We start from the raw sequence: 12,509 nt of genomic DNA on the forward strand, positions 1-12,509 counted from the left end.
CAACTCTGGGCTGGAGAGACAGGAACACTGGCTCTAAGCCTATTCTATTACCCAGCTGAAATCTTAGGCAAGTCAACTCCCTCAACATGCTCTTCTAAAGATAAAGAAGTTGGATTTGACACACCAATTCAAATACCAGTCCAATAAACATTTACTGAACACTAGTACATGCCAGGTACTGAGCCAGGGATTTGGGAATATAATAATGACTAAGACACAATCATCATCCCTGAAATACATCCAGCCTTGTTTTAGGGACTGGATGTTAGATTATCTCTAACATTCCCTTTATTCTAAAATTCCATGATGCCGCCATGTTTCTATACTTCTACTCACTTGCGGAAATCCTCTTCTTTTATCTTATTCAACGCTTTCACAACTGCCATTCTAGTGAACACTGACTATATAAGGTAAAATGAAAAGAAAAGACATTTTATCACTCAGACAAGAAAACATCAGAGGTGAAACACAGAACATAGTTGGGGAAATTACATCATTTTAAAGGAGAGAAATACTTAATAGCTTCAAGAAGGTAAAACATAAGCATTTATTCCATCAGTTCTCCCCACAGCCTTTCTTTTCAGTCTAGTCTGTGTCCATAACACCATGTAGATCTAGCAGAACAGTTCAGCAGTTGGTTGCCAGGCTAAGAGTAAACAGAGCCAACAAGCCCGCCCTGGCATCTAGCAGCTCAACACCACTCGCCAGCCACAGAGAAAGTAAACAGATCCACTGTAACAGAAGGACATCTATAACAAATGTCCCACTTTGGGTTTTTTTAAATAAGAAAAGTCAAACCATATGGTAGATATGCTAGAACAAATTAGTGTATATATACATGGCTTACTATGATAAATTACAATTACTTTTTCTGTTTTGTGAAATTACACTTGACTAAAAAGAGGCACAATGTAGGTCTCTCAACAGTTTATCATCAAATCAATGATTTTCTAAACAATATTTTGGAGAACCCCAAATTATAGGGTTAAAACTGAAAATTCAGTGCCTATTTGTTAAGATATGAAAACTTAAGCCTGAAAGAATCTCAAAAGGTTATTTAATTTGCTCTCAGCAATAAGGCAGGAAAACTACATACACTATACCACTGGCCAAATGATGTGGTATCTGTGATGCTTTGACAAAAATTTCCTTGTTCTACAATTTGGTGCTGGTACCTGTATATTTCCTCAAAGATAACAAACAATGCAATGAGATCTTCAATATAAACATGGCTACAGGTCATTTGGGCAGAGCTTTCCAACTAGTATGGCAAAGCAACGAGCTACAGTTGTGCCAAGATGTTGAGCCCTCTAATTCACAAGGGCCGAAGAACCCCTAGACCAATTGCTTCCAGATTAGAGCAACTTGTTAACTTCAGGGTGCTGAACAAACATGGTAATGTTCTAGGTGTATCATGATGTGAGAAAGGTGGGAAGCAGTGCTTTAGACTTTCTCACATTTAGACTTGCTGCACAGGGAATTTGACAAATGGTGCCAACTCTGTCTCCCATCCCTCAACACCCCCTCCCCCTACCACCCCCTGGTTCCAAAAGGCTCAGCAACCAGTCAAAGCAAGAGTAAAGACTAACAGATGTATCTTTGGCAATGAATACACACACACACACACACACACACACACACACACACACACACATATATGTATATACACATATATATATGTATATATACGCCACGTATATATACACTAATTTGTTCTAGCATATCTACCACATACACACATATACACACATACACACACACACACACACACACACACACATACATTTTTTAGAGCATGTGCGTGCACGCATGTGAGCAGGGTAGGGGCAGAGGTAGAGAGAGAGAGAGAATCCCAAGAAGGCTTCGCACAATCAGTGCAGAGTCCTACGTGGAGTTCAAACCCACAAACCTTGAGATCATGACCGGAGCTGAAATCAAGAGTCAGACACTTAACCGACTGAGCCACCCAGGTGCCCCAGGAGAGAGAATCTTTTAAGCAGGCTCCATGCTCAGTGCAGAGCCCGATGTGGGACTTGATCCCATGGCCCTGGGACCATGACCTGAGCCAAAATCAAGAGTCAGACACTTAATAGACTGCGCCACCCAGATGCCCCAAGTTTATATTCTTTTTAACGACCATAAGGGTAAAATGGATGTCAGTAAAAGTAATGCTTGAATCTTCACATAAAACCAGGTAAGTATCTGTGGCATGAAATCTTGCCAATATTGTTGCCTTGCCATTCTACCCTGGCATAGCAGAAACTGAAATGCATGCTAACTATTTTGCTCATTAACATGAAAACCAGCTCACATCAAATAAAGGGGAGTTTGTATAAAATGCCCTTTTGCAAATGTAGCCTGAAATAGGCATATTAATTCAGATTGTCCTAAGTAAAATAATTTATTTTGGATTATATTTCTTAAATACCAATTTCTAGAAAATGAGTATTAGACAAAAGTTTGGAATGCTAATAATTAACATGGATTTTCCCCAATGATGTAATTTTGGGAATAAAACCTCAAAGTCGAATTTCCCCAAACGGATAACAGTAACATCATTGAAACACTGGTTCTAAATTTAACAACACCAGGGAGACAACCTAGACAGTGACACAAATATGAGAATGTTTGTGTTATGACTTCCTAGCTAGAGGCAAAGGTGTTCAGAGTTGGAAAAAAAATAACTGTAGCAAATGGAAATATTTAAAGAATGATTAAAAGATACATTGACAACATCTCTAACACATATCATTTTGTTGTTAATTTGAATATTCAGCTCAAATAAAACTCAATAAAGAATAAAAAGGAGGAATCTTTACCTGTTTGTTTTTGGCTGGCTTGAAGCAATCTGGGCATATTGCACGTCTAAGTAAAATCCAAGTTAATAAAGAAAAGTTAATGAGTTTATTTTGGGGTGAATATAACTCAAATATATTTTATATAATATTGCTGCTAAATTCAGGATATTAGGAACAGACAAAATGAATCTCTATACCAGCTGTATTGGTTTAATCTGCTAAAACATGACAAGTTACAAAGAGGGCTGTTTCATGAAAACCCAAAAGCATTAACAATGTTACACAATTGACATTGTTTACGTAGCAACTTACAGGAAGTGGCAATCCTCAACTGTTTCTGGGTGAGCAAAGATCACACTCACTTCAAACAAGCTCTAAAAATTATAAAGACAGTTTAAAAATGAGCAAAAGGAAACCAACATCTAACCACTTATGAATGGAAATAGAAATTAACTCTCAAAGATTGGCTCAGAAAACGAATGAGAAGGAAAACTGGAATACTACTGTTCTCAAATCAGCTTGTTCACAGGGCCACTGAAAAGGATATAATTTTGTTGGGTTTTTTGTTTGTTTTTTTGTTTTTTTTTTTTCACTTCAAAGCTCAATTACTAGTGATTCTACCAAAAAAAAATTTAACAAATTTTGAAATAAATTTGTATGATTTTTGTGCATGTATATAAATTCGATGTGAAGATGAAAGAGAATTCAGGGAACTGGAAAGAGATAACTGAAAGAATTGTTCCTGTCAGTATTATGATTAGGATTATTAGCAAGGCAAAAGCATTTTATTCACATACTTAAAATCTCTGTACAAGGCTTTATTTTTTTATTATTTTTGTGCTAAGGCTTTATTTTTAAGTGCTCAAACTTCTTAATGGATTTGAATTTTAAAAGAGAGATCTTAGCTTTTTATCACAAAAATGATACATACAAATTATAAAATAAATAAACACAGAATGGATTTTTTAATCCCACACCACTGAGGTAGAATGTAGTAACAGTTTGGCGTGTTTCCTTTTAGCTATTTTTATAATATAAACATAAATGTATATACTTCATGGGATATTAAACATACTTTTGGAAAATTACTTTAATTAATATGCCAAGGACATCTTTTCAACTCTAGGGACTGTTGGACATTTAAGTTGTAAGCTTTTCTGTTATTAAAAAATGCTATAATGAACATCCTTGCATACAAAATAAGCACAATTTCATACTCTATATACATTCATCTCCACAGAGAACAAAAATTCAACATAGAGAAAAACAATAAATGCCACACCATGTAACAATTTATTCTTCTTTATTGAGTATTTCTATATTTATTGATTGCATTGAATCATCAGCAAGCATATTAGCTACTCTAGAATCACAATAATGAATAACTAGGTTTTTTTTTTCTCTCTAATCTACAAAGTAAAATTAAAATCACAAGACATTCCTTTTACTCAAGAAAACTTCACTCATTCTGAATCTATTAGTACACTTGCATCTTTTTGTTTTCTATTTTCTGTTCTCACTGGTTCAACATGTAAAATTACTTATGCTTCAAAACTGAAGTTTGAGGTAAAAATATTTTGCATCAATAACTTCTCTAATTTCCAAAGTACTTTCATTACCTCATTTCCTCTCTGTATATGTGTGAAGTGGTTTTATTCTCTATTCTATCAGTATTCAGTTTAAAGGACAGAGTTTATTCATATGAACAGAGAGAAACAGAGCTAAGAATTTTTCTGAATGGTGAAAAAAATTTTTTAACTATTTAGCTTTGAAGGATGGTTTGGTGATTTTACTGGAATAAAGGTGTATCTGATATTCAGGGAATTTCCTTCAAGCAAAATGATAAAGCTATGAGGCCATACTATTAAAATCTAATTTAAGAGAAGCTGGTAATATGTCCTGTTTCCACATCTGGAAACCTGTCGAACTCTCCCCTAAATTCAATCCATTCTGGAGATTGAGGTGAGGTCTGTTCTGGAATAGGGGAGACAGCTAAGTGTTCTGGTTTCAAAGGCGGTGTCTACTTAAAATTGAAAAGGAGGGACTTGAGATACCAACAAGGTGGGATAGATTGGATCCACGCTCACTGTAGTTGACTGATTATATCTGAAAATAAGATTAGCCACAGATAACCAGAGTTGACTATTTAAGTTACATAAGTTACTCATAGTTACTTATGTATTGCTCTGTATTAATATGTGTCTCTCCAATTAAACTATAAATATATTAAAGGCATAGATTAATTTCTAATCTTTTAAAGTCAATTAGGGTACACTATACTTGTTATACACATAAATGTCTTAGATCACAAAGAAGTCTTAAAAAAAATAAAAACTTTCTCAATTTAAGACTGTTAGAAAATAAGATGTTAAAAGTTTAAAAATCCTCCATTATTTAAAGAGAAGATTATTTTGACTAATCAAAATTCTGCCATATGATGATGTAAAACCAGCGAACAAAATTAACAGTGCTGATGATCAAATACCTTTCCATCAATGGGAACACCCAGTTCCTCTGAAAACAGGGGGTGAGTTATCCATTTGTAGGCTTCTTTTAGCTGAACTATATCATTTCTTCCCAGAGACAGATTCTGCTTTCTGAATAACATAAAAATTAATTCACTGACATGAAAAATTTCACTTTTTCAACTAAAGGCAAAAATTTATGCAATTATTTAAAAATATTTATTGAGTGCCTACTATGTGCCAGGTGCTATTTTACACATTAGCTAGAAAGTAGAGAACAAGTAGACAAAAATCCCTCAGCTCGTGGACCTTATCATCTAGTAGAATCAAAAAACATTTTAGGGGCGCCTGGGTGGCGCAGTCGGTTAAGCGTCCGACTTCAGCCAGGTCACGATCTTGCGGTCCGTGAGTTCGAGCCCCGTGTCAGGCTCTGGGCTGATGAGCCTGGAGCCTGTTTCCGATTCTGTGTCTCCCTCTCTCTCTGACCCTCCCCGTTCATGCTCTGTCTCTCTCTGTCCCAAAAATAAATAAAAAACGTTGAAAAAAAAATTAAAAAAAAAAAACAAAAAACATTTTAAATGGTATGAAATAAATAAATAAATAAATAAATAAATAAAATGGTATATAAGATAGTTTTTAAACTTCAAAGACAAAAGAATACTAATGACCTTTTCTGAGCTACCATTGCCAGATTCCTGGATGTATACATCAGAAGACAGAAAGGTGTAATAGAAGGGATTATTTATTGCTCAGAAACAACAAAACTGTGTATTAGGATAACCTCATCCAGACTAAAAATGTTTGTATCTACTCTCCTCCTGATAATGGGGCTTACTTTTGGGAAATCAGTGTACAAGCTGTATTTTACTGCTGAAGAAGAAACATTAAATTCTAAAATATCAATGTGCTGAAATGCTTGTCAATTTAATATCAGAAAAATGTCTGAATAAAAATCTGACATTCCCCCCAAATCTACTCATGAGCCAATAAACAGATTTGGGGAAGTCCCAATTATGATTTCTAGCTTTTAGTTTGAGTTTGAACAATTTTACGACTAAAATTGTTATAGAAAGGAACTGAAGGGGGTGCCTGGCTGACTGAGTCAGTAGAGCATGAGACTCTTCATCTCTGGGTCATGAGTTCAAACCCCACACTGGGCATGGAACCTACTTAAAAAATAAAAAGAGAGAAAGAAAGAGAGAAAGGAAGAAAGAGGGAGGGAAAGAGGAAGGGAGGGAGGAAGAAAAAAAAAGAAAGGAACTGAAGTGAAAAGAAAAGAAAAACATGCATGCTATGATATTATTAAAACTGCTTTGTTATGCTGAGTATAATATGATATCACTAATACATTAACAAGTCCACTTCATTCAAATTATTAAAACTACAAATCAGTCTTACAGCTATATACAGGGCTTCTTTTAACAAAAGAGATGTTAGGGCCAGCTTGTGAATCATTTTTTCTAATGTACAACTTTCACTGATAGAAAATGACTACTTATATCAAATATTCATTGTAATTTAATTCTTGAAGACCAAAAGACACTACTAACTGCAGGTAGAAAACAAAAAATAATTTAGCTAATGGCTAAATGTAATTGATCTAAAAAAATATGTAAAGATGACTTTCCTCTAGAAATAAAGTTAAGAAATAGTTGATGTACCAATTCGATATCCAGTTGAAAGTATAACTGATTACACAGAATGTTTTCATATGCTTTGGAATTGTGGTTTAACAATGAAATACCCTGATAAACTCTATATCTGACAAATAATCATATTATTTCTCTACATTTAAGAACTTATTGAAACACTAAGTGTTTGAGCTTCATAAACTGTTCCCAATTCTCTGAATATTAGAAACTTTTTAAGTATTTTAAAAGACTATTTGATGTTGTGTCAACAGTTTAATGATATTGGCATAATATAGCATCACAGTTGAAAAGTAAATAACTAATGTATGAGAACACATTTTAAAGGATAAAAAGTTGAAACAAAAAAATACAAGAATAGAAAACCATTTAAACATTGTTTAGACCCAAGAGAGTACAAGGGGTTACAGCAAAAACCAATCCTAAATATGAGTTAAAACATTTCTCATGTATTTAAGAAAAGTGGCATTTTAAACCCTTCATAGTCTTTTAAATATATTTAGATATCTTAGTCCAGTTAAAAAAAAATTCCATTATTTTTCCTTCCAGATTAAAGAGCTGGTAGAAAGGGTTAGTAGACAGCTTGGAAACCTTAATATATAAGGCAAATAATTAACACTTAAAATGCCAGATTTCACTTTCTGCCACATGAATGTGGCTAATAACTTTTTTTTTAAGTTTATTTTTTTGAGAGAGTGAAAGAGGGAGAAAGTTGGGGAGGGGCAGAGACAGACAGAATCCCAAGCAGGCTCCATGCTATCAGCAGAGAGCCCGACATGGGGCTTGAACTCACAAACTGTGACATCGTGACCTGAGCCAGAATGAAGAGTCAGATGCTTAACCGACTAAGCCACCCAGGCACCCCATAACTTTTCTAACATAATGTAGGGTAAATGTTTTCATAGAAGTCCTTAGCATATGCTTGATGGTCCTTTAGAGGAATTAGTAGTCACTGAATTAAATTCAGTCCCAATTTAGTACTTAGTACCACGTTTCCCTCTCTCCTGTGTCAGATAACTACTGATAAGGATGTCAACTGCAAATCACTTTTTCTATCAATACAACATGACAGCCATTCCAGAGGAAAGATGAACCAAAATATCCAAGCACAATTAATTTTTCTTAATTCCTTGAATCAATTCTTTAATGGCAATTCCTCTACAATATTTTGAATGTAGAATGAACTATGGACACTGAGGGAAAAGATTAGTAGTTTATATTTTTTCTGTTCCAGTATCTCTATATTGAACAGGATCTTTTGAAGAGCTAAGCTTAGTTTAAAATTCTTCAGTAAAGGATAACAACAGCAGCTCACAAGCAATGTGGATGGAAACTGGAAACATTTAGAAAATAGCATTCTCTGTGCTAAAAAATTTCTCAAACACAGGATCAAATTTTATCATTCCAGAAACACAAGCATTTGAGACTAATCTAACACAACCTAAGTAAACCCCAAAACCTTTGACAGATATATTGCTATTACCCTCCCAGAAAAGCAGATATGAAAGAGGAAATAAATCAACAAACAAGCCAAATCAATTACTTTTTTTATAAATCACTTAACCAAATATAAGATTCTAATACAGAAATCTATACTTCTCTCTGTGCTTTTCTCTCCAGAGTACACAGGAACCTCTAGTAGTCACATAGCCCTTTTTATATTGGTATAAAATTTTTAGTTTCAAAATCCAAGAGGGTCTGGAAAGTTAAAGATTTTTTCTTAACTCGGTAAGCAAACACTGACTTGAACGTGTGAAGCTTTTTAGAGACTTTGTGTATCAAACTTAGTGTGAATATTCATGTTTCACTGCAGAAATATAAATGTGTTTGATTACAGAGTACCACCTCAGACCATGAGGGGAGGGGTATGTTATATGTGGTATCTAACACCATATTGCATTTCTAAAACCTAAAAAATTCTAAGTTCCAAAACATATTTGGTCCCCAAGGGTTTCAGATAAAGGACTGTGGACCTATGTTTTATATGTTTTATCTGTGTATAAACTCAACTGTTTTTCTGCTTTAGTTAGGATTTTACTTTGTGTCTTTTAGAGCATAGTTTTATAATTTAGTTTCTAAGACCAGTATAAAATTTATTCTTTTATAACAGCTTGCCAAACTACATTATATAAGTGCCTTATATAAATGTAAAATATGTATTTACATTCTTGTTAAATCTACAAAAAAATGAATCCACTTTAATAGACACTAGTAAGATGCCATGCAAATAAATTAATTAAATAAGGTTGACACCTAAGTCATACCATAAATTTGTTTTCTTTCTGTTAATTTCTCTAGGAGCTAGTGAACTCACTCTAAAAAAGGAGGCAGTAGTAGTAAAAGTACTTTAAATATCAGGTAGCTTAAAATAAATAAACATTAAAAAAAAAAAAAAAAGAATCAGGTAGCTTATATTTAAATGGTAGAAAAAATTCCCTACCTAAATTACTTACCCCATTTCCTGTTTTACCAGCAACCATGCAGCATGCTGTAGGCAATTTAGTCACACCCAGAAGAAGAGAAAAGGGGAAAAATGTTCATTGAAATGAAGTTCCAATATCATTACTAAAGTGCTTAACTAATTTGCTAATCAAACTCTTTTTAGGGGAGTAGTAAGTGTTCAGAAATGTGGCAATGACCTCAATCTCATTTAAAGTCAGAAATGAGGTAAGATGCCACTTTGCAACGCTGGGTTACTGTGGCCTAGGAACTCAACAGGGGTATCTCCCTCCTCCCTACAGATTTCTATCTCATTAATGAGATACAAGTTTGTAACATAAGGAGTTTACTTTTTTTCTTAAAATATCTTACTTCTTCACAGAGGAAGGCCCAAAGTAATGGAGAACAAACTATGTCCCCCAAACAGAATTAAAGGCCTCAGTTTTTTTTTTTTTAAAGAGAGCTACACATTTTTAATTCTATCTAATTAATGATATCCATATGTAAGTGTACCAACATCTGTAAGTCACTTTGGAATAAAACTAAAACTAAGATGGGTGGATGGATAAATTGATGACTAGATATACAATAAAGGAAATATAGAAAGAGTAATAATGATAGAATCCAGGTAGGTATATGGGTGTTCGCTGTACAATTCTTTCAACTTTACTGAACATTTAAAAATTCTCATAATAGGGGTTCCTGGCTGGCTCAGTTGGTGGAGTGTGCAACTTTTGATCTTGGGGTTGTAAGTTCGAGCCCTGTGTTGGGTGTAGAGATTACTTAAAAATAAAACCTTAAAAAATGCTCATAATAAAATGTTAGAGAAAATGTTCTGGGAAGAGTTAATAAAAACTGAAAAAGTTGCTAAAATGGAGACAATAACATTCACAATCATGGTTGTTATAAGGATTAAATTCATGCAAAATGCTTGACACAGTAAGTGTGTGGCACTAAGATTTCTCAGTCTGCCATTGACATCCCACAGCTGTCACCTTATAGAAAGCAAATGACATGTCCTACCTCAGCATATAGCATTTTGTGAACATGACAGAAGCACGCGTGTGTAAGTCAATAAAATACCATATGTAGTCTCTGCATCCACATGTCACAGGAGTGGCCATTCATTATTGCTATTAGAATATTAGACCCGCCCACCCCTACACACACATTGTGATTCATACGTAGAATCCTGTCCTTTTAAACTTCAAAAGACCAGAGGGACACTAGATCCTTTTAAAGATTTATACTCTTTCAGAAATCTTAGGTGAATTACTTTGTTCAGACATGAGCCACCTAGAACTAGAGCTGTTCCCAATGCCTAAACACCTCATCAGTACCTTCTGATTCAGTAGTTTACTTTGCTAGCTCAATCTAACACCTTTGATAGCACTACAAGTCCCCATCCTCCTTTCCTTCACTTACTCAAGCCCTCTTTCAAAGAATGTGGGCATATGGTATAACACACAAATTACTAGGAGTCCGGAGACCTGGCTTTAGGCATTACTAAATTGCTGGCACTCAGTTTCCTAATGTGCCAAATGAAACAATTAGACTAAAATGAATGAACTGAAACTTTTCAGTGGCAAAACTTTTCAGTGATGGCAAAAGTCATCATTAATGGGCATCAGTTAGTATATTGTTTTGTAACAGAGGCTATTAAGACTTAAAGGACTTTATGATCATAGAAAAAAGTGAATAATGGTCTCCCAAAGCTGAAACTTGCAGTCAATATTGCCCCACCTTCCTTTAGCCTTCATATTTTAAGAGGTCAATAAATACTTGTTTTTTCATCCATAAAGGGGTATTAATACTCCCCTTCAAGGGACACTGTGGGAATTTAATGAAGTTGTGTATGTAAAGAACCAAGTAAGATTCTTGGCATGTACTTAACAAATAGTAACTATTATTGTATTATTGTCATTTTTGAATTAAAACCTTAACTGCAATTCACAAATAATAAAATTATTATCCCTTAAAAGATTTCCATGACTTGATTCCCAAACTGCTCTGCCATAGGTAGTTCTGGAACTTCTCTCATCAATAAAATCCTCATGGGTATCTAAGCTATAGAGAACTATCTGTCCCTTCTTTAAGGGGACTCAGACTCTTCTGTCCTTTTTTAAAAAAAATTTTTGAGAGAGAGAGAGCATGAGTGGGGGAGAGAAGAGAGAGACAGAGAGAGAGAGACAGAATCCTAAGAAGGCTCCAACACTCATCATGGAGCCTGATGCAGGGCTCAATCCCATGACCCTGGGATCATGACCTGAGCCAAAATCAAGAATTGGATGTTCAACCAACTGAGCCATCCAGGCACCCCTCTTTTGTCCTTTTTTAGTGAACTTTTCATCGCTGCTTTTAAAGCAAATCCTGTTTTCTACAGTCACTTTCAGGTGATGCCCATCAAATCTGCAACATGTCCTGCCATCCTCTGATTATAAGTAGGGCAGAACTGGAGGTTGCCAAGGGAGACCAGATTACCATGTGTAACATATAAAATTAAATCAACTGTCTTCAATACCTGAGATTTGCTAAAGGGTTTTTCCTTCCTAATCCTCTGCAGGCTTCCTGCTCAAGCATGCCAGCAGGTTGGACAGAACTAATCACACAGCAGGGGCTGGAAGACTGAATCCCAAAGAAGTCAGTGTTGCTCAATTATTCAATTTTTACTACGTGCTAATAATGTCCTGGACCTGCTTCTGCTGAGGAAGAAAAGTACATTTCTCTCTTTCAGGTCACCAAGATAATTTTAATAAATGTTCTATTCCTTAGTCAGTGGGAAAAAATCATTCTCTAGAGTAAGCAATTTAATTCTTCCTCCCCAACAGAACCAAATGGCATTAAAGTTATCAAGTTTAATCAAATTTGGTACCAAAGGCAGTATGTTATCTCCTGAAAATTCAGGAACCACACAACTTAATCCCAGACTCTGCTTTAACTGTATTACAGAATTCTAGGCAAGTGCTAAATGAAGCAGAAGAACATGCTTGCTAAAGTGCTTGTGTATTCTGGTAACCACCACCACCACCACCACCACCCCCCCCCACACACACACACACCATGGAAAGTCTATGCCTGGGAATGGCTTTTGAGCTTAGGGTTCTGAGCTGGGGGTTCATCTAGCACCAAACAGTGAGAGTGGGTAACAGTAGAGCCAA

General features: G+C 35.1%; 1 protein-coding gene and 1 long non-coding RNA gene across 4 annotated transcripts in view; one reads left to right on the top strand and one right to left on the bottom strand.

The window, feature by feature from the left end:
• LOC122216088 overlaps positions 1-12,090 on the top strand; it is a 43,385-nt gene extending 31,295 nt beyond the window's left edge. Inside the window, exon 5 of the long non-coding RNA XR_006200698.1 lies at positions 11,915-12,090. This is a non-coding gene — a long non-coding RNA (uncharacterized LOC122216088). The remainder of the gene's footprint in view (positions 1-11,914) is intronic.
• Positions 1-12,509, bottom strand: part of PUS10 (pseudouridine synthase 10) — a 71,685-nt gene that overhangs the window by 24,142 nt on the left and 35,034 nt on the right. For all 3 annotated transcript variants that reach the window (XM_042932353.1, XM_042932352.1, XM_042932354.1), the window contains exons 5-9: positions 9,366-9,400; positions 5,284-5,395; positions 3,111-3,172; positions 2,820-2,865; positions 337-401 (exon numbers count right to left, since the gene is read on the bottom strand). In XM_042932353.1, coding sequence (XP_042788287.1) covers positions 337-401; positions 2,820-2,865; positions 3,111-3,172; positions 5,284-5,395; positions 9,366-9,400 — 320 coding nt within the window. The remainder of the gene's footprint in view (positions 1-336; positions 402-2,819; positions 2,866-3,110; positions 3,173-5,283; positions 5,396-9,365; positions 9,401-12,509) is intronic.

The sequence above is a fragment of the Panthera leo genome, chromosome A3, assembly GCF_018350215.1.
Source record: "Panthera leo isolate Ple1 chromosome A3, P.leo_Ple1_pat1.1, whole genome shotgun sequence".
Lineage (NCBI taxonomy): Eukaryota > Metazoa > Chordata > Mammalia > Carnivora > Felidae > Panthera > Panthera leo.